Consider the following 15462-nt stretch of genomic DNA (forward strand, 5'->3'; position numbering starts at 1 on the left):
AAAAAAAAACCCACATCCCTTTTGACAAACAAATATAGGTTATTTTTGTTTTGCTAAGCATATACAGAAGCAAAAGGAAGCATTATTAGTAAATTTAGACTTACTCCCCGCAAGCTGAGATGGAACATTTTTGGAGTTTTTAGCAGAACCCACTAAACAAGCAACTTGCAGTTTTTCACAGAACTGCTAAGCAAACCACAGCTGTGGGATAGGGGCCTTTTTCCTTTGTGGGACCAAATGGCGATACTTTTAGGCTTAAGGTCATAACCTACTTCATGTGGACCAACTTTATTTAGAGACAGGATATCACTAGGTAGCCCAGGATGGCCTGGAACTCAAGGTACCCTCTGTCAGCCTTGTGAATGCTGAGATTACAGATATGTGCCATCACATTTAGCTTGTGTCTACTTTCTCAACCGTAAACTTGAAGAAATCTAAATACTGGCTAGGTATTTCTGGTAAAACCTTCGTAGGAAGGTTCTAAAAGGTGTATCAATCACATTATAAAGACAGTGTGAAAAAAAGAATGTACTATGTCTCATTTCAACTGTTCTAATAATTTGGAAGATAATGGCATAAAATTACTGAAATAAATCTCATCACTGTATCTGTACTTTTAAATTATATATGTAGCTCATGTTAAAATTTCTAGTGGGGCTGGGAAGGTGGCTTAGTGCTAGCATTTTTAGCTTGCTTAGCATGCAGGAAGCCCTAGGTTCCTCAGTATCACATAAAGAGAGAAAACAGGAAGTAGTGCTGTACGTCAAGTGGTAGAGTATTAGCCTTAAGCAAAAGCAGCTCAGGGACAGTGCCCACCCCTGAGTTCAAGCCCCAGGACTGGGGGGGGGGGGGGGGGGGGGGGGCGGGGGAGAGGAGAGAATAAATTCTAGTGGGTAGGACCTAGATTACAGGTCAAAAGGCAAAAGCTCCCACATCCTCCCACTGAGAATGTTATTTGCATGAGAATGATATTCCTCTGGGAAGAGTGGACCCTTTCGCGCGTGCACAGAAGAGGTGACAATTCCTCATCCTCACAACCCAGTACTGCACTTATCTTTGCAAGCTCCTCAAGTTCTGGTGACAGAGGCACTGGGACAGACAGCAGCTTCATTTTCAAATGGCTTTAGAATTGTCACCTGGGGAACTCAATCCTAGGCCCAGAAAAACCGCCAAGTCTCCGTCCCGAGTTCCCGGGCTCGGCAGGCCGGTGCGTGCCCCAGGGCGCGCGGACCGACCTCTACCCAAACTGGAGGCCATTCCCGGAAGTGCTTCCATTTCCTCTCAAAGGAGACTCTCCTAGCGTCCGAAGGTCCGGGCAGCCCCCCCCCCCCCCGCCGCCCCCCTCGCCCCGGGCCCTTCCCCGGCGCGGTGACTGGAGTAGACCCCAAGAGAAGGGCCGAAGCCCCGGACCAAGCCCCCGGCAGAGGCGGAGTCCCGCCGGGAGGAGGCCGCAGGCGCACTGCACGCCCCTTCCGAACCGGCCGCGGGACTGATGACGAACACAGAGCGCGACCGACGCACACGCCACGGCGCTCGCACGACGACGCGTGCGGGGAAGCGCGAGAGTCCCGGGCCGTCACCGGCGCGACCGAGCGTCCCACCTCCTCCGCTCCCGGCGCTCCCGCCACCGCGGCAGCTCCGCGCCCGCCTCCCGCCCCCGTCCCAGGCTGCCGCCGCCGGGGAGCTCACGGTCTCGCTCCTGTCTCTTTAAATGGTGGGGCCGCCGAGCCGCCCCTGCAGCCGCTGCCTGGGTGGCCCCGCGCGCCGCCTTTGAGGGGCGAGCCAAGATGGCGGCCGCTCTGGCTCGGTGAGGAAGACGGAAGAGGCGGTGGTGGCTGCGGAGGGAAGGCGACTCGCCGTAGCCGGGGCCGCGCGGGTGGCTGGGGGGCGTCCAGGGTCTCCCGGGCAGCGGTAGCAGCTGCAGCAGGAGCAGACGCCCGTCAGATTCGGACACTTGAGGCCGGCAGAGCGGAGCCGAGCCACCGGCCGCGGCCGCAGGGCCAGGTACAAGGAAGGAAAACATGGCGGCGGCGGCCTGAGGAGGCGGCGGCGGCGCGGGAAGCGGCTGGGCCGAGATGGTAGCGGCGGCGGGAGCTGAGCAGTGAGCGGAGCCCCGGGTTCCCAGCGCGCGGAGCGGGAGCTGCGCGGCGCCGCGCGTCTGCATCGGGGCTGCCGGGCGGCCGCGCTCGCCGGGCCCGGACAATAGCGCCGGCGAGCGGGAGGCGAGCGAAGGCGGCGGCCCCAGACCTCGGGCCCCGGGGCGGGCCATGCGCGGGGCGGCGCGGCCCCGCGACCACCTGCGGCGGCAGTGAGGACCCGGAGTCCTCCGCTCGCGGGCGCCTGCCTCTCCTGGACCGGGTTCCTGGGCGACTCCGGCGGGGCTCCCGTCCCGGCTTCCGGGCGACACGATGACCGACACCCGGCGGCGGGTAAAGGTCTACACGCTGAACGAGGACCGGCAGTGGGATGACCGGGGCACCGGACATGTGTCCTCCGGCTACGTGGAGCGACTGAAGGGCATGTCCCTGCTCGTCAGGGCCGAGAGCGACGGTGAGTACGGCGAGTCGCGGTGGGACCCCTTTTCCCCTCCACCCGTGCCTGGCCAGCTCCCTGGCTCCTGGGGCGGGGGCACCCCGGGCCTGCGAGAGTTGTGCGGGGCACAGAGCCTTTCTCGGTCATCTTTCTCCTAGAGTTTGATGGCTTTTAGGGTTCGAATGGAGTCCAGCACGGTTGCGCCCTGCTGCCTAGGGGTGCGCGCGGGGTGGGGGTGGAGTGGAAAAGTTGGGGACCTGAGATCGGGAGCCCCAAGACTGTTGGGCTTTTGCACCAGTGACCTTGAGAGAAGGCACGGATCTCCCTCCGTGCGCCCATCTGTAAAACTGGAAAGCAAACGTAAAACTTTGACTGGATCTAAGAAAGTTCTTTTCTATTGCAGTCTTTGAGAGGATTTGACTGTTCTTTGCTTTTAGCACGTTAGGATCCTTCTTCCTGGTTCGGTGGCGGGTTGACTACTGTAGCTCGTAGATCTCGCAGCTCTATATTCAGGCAGAGCAAATGTTGCGTTGCCTTGCTTGGATAGACTTGTTTTCATCCACCATTGGTTGGTCTTTTCCTAGGGATGGAAGATTTTGTGGGACGTTTCACTGTGTAAACATCTTTCACGTTTGGAATCATTTTATTGCGAGCTTTTTGATTGTTTAAGTATATGGTGATAATTGGATTCTGTTAACAGGTGGGGAGAAGATGGCACATAACTTGAATCTTTTCAATTGGGTCTGCCCTAGTAACAGCCTTCGAGGTCCAAAGACCAATTTGTATGAAAATAACACTTTCAAAGACTTACTGCCTCTTTTTTCGGTAACTTAGTATGAATTTTTTCTAATAAAAGGAATGTCTGTATTTCCTAGTTTCTTCTGAATGTAAAAAGTTCTCTCTCACCACTCTTCGTTACATTAGTCTATACATTTGCCTACTGTAAATTTATAGACAGTATAAAATTTATAGACAGTAGCGATGTCAGTTTGCTATGATAGTTGTTGCTGAAATATCACATTTATCTTAAGGAATTTCCTTCTTTGGACTATACTCAGAACTCAAATTACTCTCTCTCCGTAATTAAAGATTTTGGAAACACAAATTTGATTTCAGTTGTGAAATGGCAATTTGGCCTGTATTGACCATAGCTTATCTTCATAAAGATAACCAAAAAACCCTTAAAACCAGGAAAATTTATTTTGTTTGAAGAGTCAAAGACTGAGTTATTTGTCTGTTAAAATACAAGTTGAGAGCTGGGGTATGGCCCAAGCAATAGAACACCAGCGTACCAAACATGAGGCTCTGGGTTCAAACTCCAGTCCTACAGAAAGAAAAAGTTCAATGCCAGGTTTGTTAAAAGTTGACTGTCACTTCAGCGTGCTTTTTGTATAGGACTCTCAGAATAATCTACCTTAACATGTTTGTATGCTTGGAAAACTTTTTATGTAGTGAGTTGGGAAGTATGATCTTTCAGATTCAGTTAACGTGTGTGTAGGCAACTGCTCTACCACTGAGTTTAACCTCCACCCTCAGTTAGCATCTTTTTTTTTTTTTGGTCTGGTTGTGGGGCCTGAACTCTGGGCCTGAGCGCTGTCCCTCAGCTCTTCAGCTCAAGGCTGCGCTCTATCACTTGAGCCACAGCACCACTTCTGGCTTTTTTCTTTTTTGCTTATGTGGTGCAATACAAAAATGTTTCCTAAGCATTATGTGTAATAGTGAATCATACTCTCCTAACATGACATTATAAAAACCTAGTAGTTTTTTTCCATATGTGTGTGTGTGTGTGTGTGTGTGTGTGTGTATATTTTTTTTTTTTTTCCTTTTGGTTGGTCATGGGGCTTGAACTCTGGGCCTGGGTGCTGTGCCTGAGCTCTTCAGCTCAAGGCTAGCACTCTACTACTTGAGCCACAGCACCACTTCTGGCTTTTTCTGTTTATATGGTACTGGGGAATCGAACCCAGGGCTTTATGCATGCTAAGCAAACCCTCTACTACTGAGCTACATTCCCAGCCTTTATATTTCATAACACAAAATATCATCTAACCTCCCTTCCATTTGGATTTGAGACTCTACAATATAGCAGGTTGAATGACTAAAACAAAAATGGCTTTTATTTTTATCTAAGAGGGAAAGGGAATTGAAAAAAAGTTACCCATCTGCCCTTGCAAACTTAAATAGTAAGGAAAATTTAATTCCAAAGAATACACTAATCCCAGAGGTAATTGACATGTGTCTGTGATCTCATCACTATAGTGAGTAGGGCAGGAGAATTTTAATTTCATATCTGAGATCATTAGTGAGACCTCGTTTCAAAAAAAGAAAAGAAAGGAAAATGGACTTAGAAACATTCTAAGATACTTGTGAGGTTATTTTTAGTTTAATGACTGTAAAGGTGTTTTGTTTTGATTTTGTCAGTTGTGGGGCTTGAACTCTGGGCCTGGGCTCTGTCCCTTACCTCTTCAGATCTAGGGGAACGATCCACCTCTCGAGCCACAGCACCACTTCCAACTATAAAGTTTTTTTTTGTTGTTGTTGTTGGTCGTGGGGCTTGAACTCTGGGCCTGGGCGCTGTCCCTCTGCTCTTCAGCTCAAGGCGAGCGCTCTACCACTTGAGCTACAGCACCACTTCCGGTTTTCTGGTGGTTTATTGGAGATAGGAGTCTCACGGTCTCTCCTGCCCGGGCTGGCTTTGAACCGCGATCCTCAGATCTCAGCCTCCTGAGTAGCTAGGATTACAGGTGTGAGCCACCGGCGCCCGGCCTCCAACTATAAAGTTTTTAAATGACTATCATGTTTTAACTAAGAGGAATTATAGAATTTGTTGAGTGCCCACTGTGACAGTAACTAAGCAATGTATGGTTGTGTTGACTTAGAAAATTCTTAAAACATTCTTCAATGTAGATACTATAATTTTTGCTATACTTTACAGATAGGAAAACAGATTTAAATGACAAGTGTAGGTGTGGTAATCTGAAATTGAGAAATCTACTCTTTGGATGGAAACTAATGTCAATAACAGTTAACTCCTAATTTTTCTATTTGCATTTGCTGCTTTTTATTCTTGGTTGCAAGGCTTCTAAGGAAATGAAAATAATTACTAAGTGGCTCATACTTATAATCCTAGCTACTCAGGAGGCTGAGATCTGAAGATCTCGGTCCAAAGCTAGCCCTGGCAGGAAAGTCTGTGATTTTGTCTCCACTTAACCACCAGAAAACCAGAAGTGGCGTTGTGGCCCAAGTGCTTGCCTTGAGCTGAAGAGCTCAGGAACAGCTCCCAGGCCCAGGGTTCAAGCCCCACGACTAACCAAAAAAAAAAAAATTGTAATTTACCTCCATGCCACATGTGAGAGTTATTATGCCCTCGGCTAGCTTGTTACAGTTATTTTGTGCTTCCCCATTCTCCTTTACAATCATAGTTGAGAGTTTTCTGTTATAATGAGCAAAATGGGAAGTAGTTCTGATTTTTCTATGAAGTGACTCATTTATTCAATAGAAACTTAAAATTAGAACCACGCTTGGTAGAACGTGATTGTAAGCTCAGACCTAGGGAAGCTAAGGCAGGGTGATTAGGAGTTTCAGGTTAGTCTGGGCTGCATATGAAGCTCCTTCCCAAACAAACAAAAAAATGAATTTAACTCTGGTGGTTCACACCGGTTAGCTAGCTACCTCCAGGTACTTGAGATCCTGAGGGGTCAGATTTGAAGCAGACCCTTATCTCCAACTAAGTAACAAGAAAGTGGAACTGGAGGTGTGGCTCAAAAGGTAGAGTTTGAAAGCTCTAGGCCCTGAGCTTGAGGGCCAGAACTGGTACAAAAAAAGAGGAGGAGGAATTGTCTGCCCTACTTGTTTTCCCCCATAGCTGGAATGACAATTTTGTACCATCTTGCCCAGCATTGGTTGAAATGGAAAGAAAGGGCTGGGAAGGTGGCTCAGTGGTAGAGCGCTTGCCTTGCATGCATGAGGCCCTGGGTTCGATTCCTCAGCACCACATAAGCAGGGGAAAAAAAGCTGGAAGTAGCGCTGTGGCTCAAGTGGTAGAGCGCTAGCCTTGAGCTGAAGAGCTGAGGGACAGCGCCCAGTCCCAGAGTTCAGGCCCACGACTGGACACCCCCCCCCCCCCCAAAAAAAAAAAAAAAAAAAGAAAAAGAAATGGAAAGAAAGTCTGGTGACTTTCTAGGCTTGAATTGGCCCTGAACAATTTTTTGCTCAAAGCTAGCACTCATCATTTGAGCCACATCTCCACTTCTGGCTTTTTGGTGGATAATTGCAGGTAAGTCTCAATAGACTTTGTCCTTCCTGGGCTAGCTATGAACCATGATCCTTAGATCTCAGCCAAGGAATGAGGCACTAGCTCCTGGCTGTGAATCTCTTTGCCTGGGCTTGCCTAAGACCACAATTCCTGATTTACACTTCCTGTGTAGTAGGTTAGGTTTACAGGCTTCAGCTAGCACACAGGGCTCTAATGATGTTTTTTTGTTGTTGTTGTTGTTTTGTTTTGTGTTTTTTTAGATGTATGCTTGAACTCTGGGCCTGGGTTGATGTCCTTCAGCTTTTTAACTTAAGGCTCGTGCTCGACCACTCGAGCCACAGCACCCACTTCTGGCTTTTTCTGTTTATATGGTGCTGAGGAATTGAACCCAGGGCCTCCTGCATGCAAGGCAAGCACCCTACCACTGAGCCACCTTCCCAGAATAGGTTTGTGTTTAAAAGTTTAGTGAATAAATGGACTATTTTGAGGAAGTACATATGTAAGTAACATTGTTATCAAAACTATTGGGTGAGCTGGGAAGGTGGCTCAGTGGTAGAGTGCTTGCCTTGCATGCATAAGGCCCTGGGTTCAATTCCTCAGCACCACATAAGCAGAAAAGGCTGAAAGTGGCATTGTGGCTCGATTGGTAGAGCCCTAGCCTTGAGTTGAAGAGCTGAGGAACAGCTCCCAGGGCCAGAGTTTAGGCCCCATGATCCGCAAAAAAACAAAACAAAACTTTTGGGGATAGATTCTGACAAGAGTTTGCTGTCAGAGCAGGATATTCTTCAATTTACCTTTTCTGAGAATGGTTGAATTATTGGTCTGAAATGATCTTTCACGATGAATAATTTAGTTATATATACTACTGTGCAACTTTTAGCTTGACTGTTTTCACACTCTGTATTGCCTTTCTAATGTTGCTGGTTGGAACTCTATATTGCCTTTCTAATGTTGTTACTGGAATTGTCTTTATTTGGTGGTCTCTGGTCAGATTTCCTCCCCAGATTATGTGGGAGGTATCAAAGTTTGTGAGATTCCCTTTTGAGATAAGAATGTCTATTTCATTGGCAAGAATAGATTTCAAATGAGTTGAGGGGGATGTCTTGGAATGTATGCTTCAGTTACTGTTAAGTTACCTTGTATATATACATTTATCAGAAGCATGTATTCTTTGCAAACCTTTTCTACCTCTTCTTCAATATTACTAAAGTCTCCTTAAGAATCATATTCCTCTGTCAGCATGATCAATGCCTCTAACCTAAAATTGAACTCTGTATCCCCACCCACACCCATACATTACTAGGCTAGAGTTACTGTTTCAGCTACTGTAGCTATAACAACCCATACAAATAAACTTGCTGGGAAGGATTATGTTAACATATTAACACTGAACTCAAGCTTTCTCATTTGATTGGAAAAGTATTTATAACTTGGTCCAATAAGAACTAATAGACAACTAGCCATGTGCCAGTGGTTCATGCTTGTAATCCTAGCTACCTAGGAGACTTGAGATTTGAGGATGGCCGTTTGAAGCCAACACAGGCAGGAAAGTCTCTGAGACTGTTATCTTCAATTAACTACCCCAAAAACCTAGAAGTGGAGTTGTGTGGCTCAAATGCTACAGCACTAGCCTTGAGCACAAAAGTTCAGGCGCTTAGTTCAAGCCCCAGGACCAGTACACAAAGAACTAATAATAGATGACTAAGAAAAGGAGTAACCAGCCAGAGCCAGTGGCTCATGCTTGTAATCCTGGCTACGCAGAAGTCAGCCCTGGCAGAAAATTCCCAGAGACTCTTACCTCCAATTAACCACCAGAAAACTGGAAGTGGCGCTGTGGTTCCAAGTGGTAGAAAGCTAGCTTTGAGCAAAAGGATCAGTGCTCAGGGACAGTGCTCAGTCCCTGAGTTCAAGTCCCATGACAAACAAAAGCCCAAAAAAACCTGAGTAACATTTTTTCCCCTTTAATCTGGCTCCCATGTTTCTGCCTGTTCTTCTTGGAGGTATGGTATTGGAAACCAGAACTAGACTTTATGAAGTGGAAGTGGTATCTTAATAGTGCTGAAATAGGTTTCAAGATAGCTCCCAATAACCAAGAGAGGGGAAAGTTGCCAAAACCAGAAGTTTCCTAGTGTGTTCTTTTTTTTTGGGGGGGGGGCCTCCGGTCGGGGGCCTTAACTCTGGGCCTGAGCGCCGTCCCTCAGCTCTTCAGCTTAAGGCTAGCGCTCTACTACTTGAGCCACAGCGCCACTTCCTGCTATTTTCTTTTTGCTTATGTGGTGCTAAGGAATTGAACCCAGGGCCTCATGCATGCAAGGCAAGCGCTCTACCACTGAGCCACCTTCCCAGCCCTCCTAGTGTGTTCTTGTTTTGATTTAACCTCCCCCTTTTTTTTTGTTTTGGTCAGTCCCACGACTTCAACTCTGGGTTTGGGCGCTGTCCATGCACTCTTCAGCTCAAGGCCAGTGCTCTACTGCTTGAGCCACAGCACCACTTTCGGTTTTCTAGTGGTTTATTGGAGATAAGAGAGTCTCACGGAGTTTCCTGCCCGGACTGGCTTTGAGCAGTGATCCTCCGTTCTCAGCCTCCTGAGTAGCTAGGATTGCAGGCGTGAGCCACCACACCAGACTCCCCATTTTTCTTTTGGCCAGTCCTGGGGCTTGATCTCAGGGCCTGGGTGCTGTCCCTGAGCTTCGTTTGCTCAAGGCTATGACTCTACCACTTGAGCCACAGCAGGACTTCTGGCTTTTTCAGTTTATGTGGTAATGAGGAATCAAACCTGGGGCATGCTAGGCAAGCACTCTACCACTAAGCTACTTCCCAGTCTGTATGTTCTTGTTTATACCAGGACTTAGGGAGGCATTACCTCAAACTTTCTTTTGTTTATGTATTTATTTATTGGCAGTACTAGAGTTTGAATTGATGGCTACTGGTGAATCATGGTCTTCGGCTCCATTTTTCTGCTGATTAGTTTTCAGATAGGGTCTTACTGCTGGGCATGATGTGATCTGCCTGTTAAGTGCTTCCTTTTGTTTTTTGTCTTTTTTCTTCCTTTTTTTGCCAGTCTTGGGGCTTGCACTCAGGTCTGGGCATTGTCCCTGAGCTGCTTTTGCTCAAGGCTACTGCTATACCACTTGAGTCACAGCACCATTTTTTGCTTTTTCTGTTTATGTGGTACTGAGGAATCGAACCCAGGGCTTCATGCATGCTAAGCAAGCACTCTACCACTAACCCACATTCCCAACCCAGGTGCTTCCTATTGTTTACTGGTAAGACAAATGTGCACCACAACATCCAGCTTCCTTCCATTGAGATGGAGTTTCAAAGATATTTCTGCCCACATCTGATCTCAGCTTCCTAGATAACCAGGATTATAGAGACCTGAGCCACCAATGAGTGTGCTAGGACACAAACTTTGAACTTGTAATTTTCCTTTCTATTTTTATTTTTTGTAATGGGGCCTGAGCACTGTCACTGAGCTTTTCCCACTCGAGGCTGGCACTCTACCAATTGAGCCACAGCTCTACTTCCTGCTTTTTGATGGTTAGAGATAAGAGATTCATACACAGACTTCCCTGCCTAGGCTGTGTTTGAACTATGCTTGAGCCTCTGTCACCCAGCTCTTTCCTACTTTTCTTGACCCTGTAATAATACTGAAAAAGTTTTTTTTTTTTTTTTTTTTTTTTTGGGTCCAGTCATGGGGCCTGAACTCTGGGCCTGCGCGCTGTCCCTCAGCTCTTCAGCTCAGGGCTAGCGCTCTACCACTTGAGCCACAGCGCCACTTCCGGCTTTTTTCTTTTTGCTTATGTGGTGCTGAGGAATCGAACCCAGGGCCTCATGCATGCAAGGCAAGCGCTCTACCACTGAGCCACCTTCCCAGCCCTGAAAAAGTTTTGAAAAAATGCAAAAGGGACTGAAAAATATTTAAAAAGTATTTAAAATAAAAAGTATTTAAAATATTTAAAACATTTAAAAACATAAAGTAGCTCAATAACTATGTCTTTGCCTTTTTGTTTTTGTTTAATAATTCCCAAGTCCATTGTGCTATATTTGAAATGTTTCTTCTCTCTACCTGTCTCTACCCTGAGGTGCTAGGGATCAAAGTCAGGCCCTTGAACAGGCTAGCCAAGAGCACTACCACTGAACTATACCCTCTTCAGCCTTCTTTCAGTTCATATTTATTTCTCATATTTGTATAGGACATTTGGTAACGGTTAGTTGTTGTTGTTTTTTTTCAAATACCAAATACCAGTCTTTGGGTAAATAACAGATTTTATCTAGACCAAACCTAACACAATTTCAGGACATAGTAGTAACACCGTCATAATTTAGCTAAATACAAAAATACCAGGGTTGGGAATTTGTCTCAGTGGTAGAGTACTTGCCTAAGATGCATGAACTCCTGGGTTTGATTTCTCAGTACCACAGAAAAAGTTGGAAGTGGCACGTGGCTCAAGTGGTAGTGCTATCCTTGAGCAAAAGAAGCTCAGGGACAGTGCCCAGGCCCCATGACTGGCACCCCACTCTCCCCAAAAATACATCTAGCAATACTTAAAGTCATATACATTTTACTGTTGTGTGTGTGTGCCCACGCATAACTGCCGGTTTTAGAACTTGAATTCAAAGCCTGGGCATAGCTGTCTGAGGTTTTTGTTTTGTTTTTTTTTTTGCTCATAGCTAGCCCACTACCATTTGAGCCACAGCCTCACTTCTGGCTTTTGGGTGGTTAATTGGAGTTAAAAGTCTCATGACTTTCCTGCCTGGGTTGGCTTTGAACCACAATCCTCAGGTCTCAGCCTCCTCAGTAGCTAGGATTAACAGGCATGAGCCACCTGGTGCCTGTTTACAAAACTTCTTAAAAAATGTATTTTTTATTTTTATTTTTGCTAGTCCTGGGCTTGAACACTGCCCCTGAGCTTCTTTTGCTAGCACTCTCCCACTTGAGCCACAGAGCCACTTGTTTATGTGGTGCTGAGGAATCAAACCTCTACCACTAAGCCACATTCCCAGCCCTACAAAACTTTAAACTTCAGCAAACTTTGCTATGGTATAACAAGACTTTATCAGGAATTGCATGACAGCTTTATGGAATCACTTCGGTAAAGTGGAGAATTACTTTTGGGGGGGCGGGTTCAGTTATGGGTTTGAATGCTGGGCTTGGGTGCTTTCCCTGCGCTCTTCAGCTCAAGACTAGCGTACTACTGCGTGAGCCACAGCACCACTTCATGTTTTCTGGTGGTTAACTGGAGATAAGAGTGCCATGGAGCCGGCACTAGTGGCTTGCGCCTGTAATCCTAGCTACTCGGAAGGCTGAGATCTGAGGATTGCGGTTCAAGGCCAGAGTGGACAGGAAAGTTCGTGAGACTCTTGTCTTGAGGTGAAGAGCTGAGGAATAGCGCCCAGGCCTAGAGTTCAAGTCCCACAACTCACAGCGCGCGTTCCCCTCCCCCCCCCCCCCCAAAAAAAAAAAGTGTCAGGGACTTTCCTGCCCGGTCTGGCTTTGCTTTGGTTTTTATTTTGGGTCCGGTCGTGGGCCTGAACTCTGACTCTGGGCGCTGCCCCTTAGCTCTTAAGCTCAAGGCTAGCGCTCTACCACTTGAGCCACAGCACCACTTCTGGCTTGTTTTTTTTTGCTTATGGATGCTGAGGAATTGAACTCAGGGCCTCAAGCATGCAAGGCAAGTGCTTGACCACTGAGCCACCTTCCCAGCCCCCGCCACCGACACCTGTCGAGAATTACCTTTTTACTTTTAACGGTGTTCAAAACCTATCATTTATAGTATATAATGTGTGTACTGAGAGAGGTGACGATAAAGTTTCAAGTTGATTTATTCTTATCTGAAATATTTGAAAATATTTGAGTTATGTACAGTGAAATTTCAGGAGCAAGAGTTTACTATAAATAAGAGTCTTTAGCAACGTGAACAGATGGGAGTTCTTGCATAGTTGTGTTCATGGGAAAGACATCTGGAAGAATGCTTGTTTATAGAATCTTTGGTAAGTCTAGCATGATGGTAAATGTCTGATCCCAACACTTGGAACGGCTGAGACAGGAAGATAGTAAGGTTGGGACCACGTTGACTACAGAGTAGAATACTGGCTTAAAGCATTAAGGAATCCTTAGCAGTCTTGGCTCCCTCTGGTGATTAATTTTTTTTTTTTTTGGTCGGTCGTGCAGCTTGAACTCTGGGCCTAGGCACTGTCCCTCAGCTCTTCAGCTCAAGGCTAGTGCTCTACCACTTGAGCCACAACACCACTTCCCAGCCTTTTCTGCTTATATGGTGCTGAGGAATCGAACCTAGGACCTCATGTATGCAAGGCAAGCGCTCTACCACTGAGCCACCTTCCCAGTTCCTGGTGATTAATATTTTACTAAAACAATAAATAACATTCTAGGGGCTAGAGGCTCCTGTCTGTAATCCTAGTTACTCAGGAGCCTGACATCTGAGGATCACAGTTTAAAGCCAACCTGGGCAGGAAAGTCCATGAGACTTACCTCCTCTACCCAAAAAGCAGAAGTGGAACTATGGCTCAGGTGGTAGGGTACTACCTTAAGAACAAACATTGGATTCAGCAGCTTGCTCAACAAGCAAGCCATTTGATGTAGTATAACCTAACAATCTTATTCTCTTTTGTGGTTTTTTTTTTTTTTAATATTTTGGTTCTGGGGCTTGAACACTGGGCCTGGGCGCTGTCCCTCAGCTCTTCAGTTCAAGGCTAGCGCTCTACCACTTGAACCATAGTGCTACTTCTTCAGCTTATGTGGTACTGAGGAATCCAACGCAGGGCCTCATGCATGCAAGGCAAGCATTCTACCAACTAAGCCAGCTTCCCAACCGTCATTCTCCTTTGTGAAGGTACAGAAAGAACAGGATCTTAAATTTTGTTTTTCTTTCAGTTGTAAAAATGCATTTCAATATGGATCTGTGGTCTTACAGTTGTCAATTATGTTGTGACACATCGAGCTTTATTTATTTATTTTTTTGTAGGCAAATCTACATGTTTTTTTGGGGGGGGGGTCCAGTCGTGGGGGGCCTGAACTCTGGGCCTGGGTGCTGTCCCTCAGCTCTTTAGCTCAAGGCTAGTGCTCTACCACTTGAGTCACAGTGCCACTTCTGGGTTTTTTTCTTTTTTGCTTATGTGGTGCTGAGGAATCGAACCCAGGGCCTCAGGCATGCAAGGCAAGTGCTCTACCACTGAGCCACCTTCCCAGCCCCCCTCCCTTTTTTTTTTTTTTGGTATGAGCTTATCATTTGCTGTGGGGGTGGGGGTTGGTGCTGAGGCATGAACTCATCATTTGTTGTTTGTGTGCGCGCGTGTGGTGGGGGGAGGGTTGGTTGGTACTGGGGCTTGAACTCAGGGCCTGGGCCCCCTACTATTCGAGCCATACTTCCTATTCCTAGTTTGTATTTGGAGGAGGGGGGTGTTTAACTGAAAAGTGTCTTATGGGCTTTACTATTCACATTGGCTTTGAACTACAATCCTCAGATTTCAGCTTCTTGAGTGGTTAGGATTACAGGTATGAGCCACCAGCACCCAGATTCATTTGCATATTTGTAGGATTTTTTTTTTTTTTTAATAGTCTTGTGGATTCTGACATTTTCACCTGTACAATAGATTTTTTTGTTCTTTTTTTGGGGGTGGGGGTCTGGTTGTGGGGCCTGAACTCTGGGCCTGGACGCTGTCCCTCAGCTCTTCAGCCCAAGGCTAGCGCTCTACCACTTGAGCCACAGCGCCACTTCTGGCTTTTTTTTTTTCTTTTTGCTTATGTGGTGCTGAGGAATCGAACCCAGAGCTTCATGCATGCAAGGCAAGCACTCTACCACTGAGCCACCTTCCCAGCCCAGATTTTTTGTTCCTTTGAGACAGAGGTCTTAACTGTATAGCCCAGGCAGGCCTCAAACTGTGATCCTCCTGCTTCTGCTTCAGCCTTCCAAATGTTTAAGATTTTATACATATGCTACTTGGCTGGCCCTACAATGAACTCTTGGCTAACCATTGCTTAGTTATCTGGTCCTCATCTCAAAGGTCTGGGTAGTGGTGGTCTGGCATGTTTTCCTATTCAAGGTGAATTACATACAGAGATAACACTACTAGTAGAAGAACACATTCTCTCAATGCCATTCTGTGCCCATTCTTACCACAGCCTCCCAATTCATGCAACTCAGGGCAGAAAATGAGAGGCTACCTGTGGTAACTGAACCTCAGCAGAAGCATGAGGCCACATATGCCACAGTAAGGCCAGAGTATAGCTAGCTTTCTTTCTTTCTTTCTTTCTTTCTTTCTTTCTTTCTTTCTTTCTTTCTTTCTTTCTTTCTTTCTTTCTTTCTTTCTTTCTTTCTTTCTTTCTTTCTTCTTCTTCCTTCCTTCCTTCCTTTCCCTCCCTCCGTCTCTCTCTTTCTTCTCTCTTTCTTTCTTTCTCTCTTTTCTTTCTTTCTTTCTTTCTTTCTTTCTTTCTTTCTTTCTTTCTTTCTTTCTTTCTTTCTTTCTTTCTTTCTTTCTTTCTTCCTTCCTTCCTTCCTTTCCCTCCCTCCGTCTCTCTCTTTCTTTCTCTTTCTCTTTTCTTTCTTTCTCTCTTTTCTTTCTTTCTTTCTTTTCTTTTCTTTTCTTTTCTTTCTTTCTTTTCTCTTCCTTTCCCGAGTGTAGGTTTCTTAGCAGCGCTAGCTGAGGCGATCGCTCTG

At 46.4% G+C, this 15462-nt stretch overlaps 1 protein-coding gene across 2 annotated transcripts in view; it reads left to right on the plus strand.

Moving 5' to 3' along the window:
* The first annotated feature begins 1533 nt into the window (after window positions 1-1533).
* Window positions 1534-15462, plus strand: part of Ppp4r3a (protein phosphatase 4 regulatory subunit 3A) — a 56668-nt gene continuing 42739 nt past the window's right edge. Inside the window, exon 1 of one of the 2 annotated variants that reach the window (XM_042692477.1) lies at window positions 1534-2550. In XM_042692477.1, the coding sequence (XP_042548411.1) occupies window positions 2409-2550 (142 nt within the window). In that variant the 5' untranslated portion in view covers window positions 1534-2408. The remainder of the gene's footprint in view (window positions 2551-15462) is intronic. The other variant, XM_042692478.1, reaches the window with a different exon arrangement.

The sequence above is a fragment of the Dipodomys spectabilis genome, unplaced genomic scaffold, assembly GCF_019054845.1.
Source record: "Dipodomys spectabilis isolate Male_0828 unplaced genomic scaffold, ASM1905484v1 ptg000157l, whole genome shotgun sequence".
In the NCBI taxonomy this organism is placed as follows: domain Eukaryota; kingdom Metazoa; phylum Chordata; class Mammalia; order Rodentia; family Heteromyidae; genus Dipodomys; species Dipodomys spectabilis.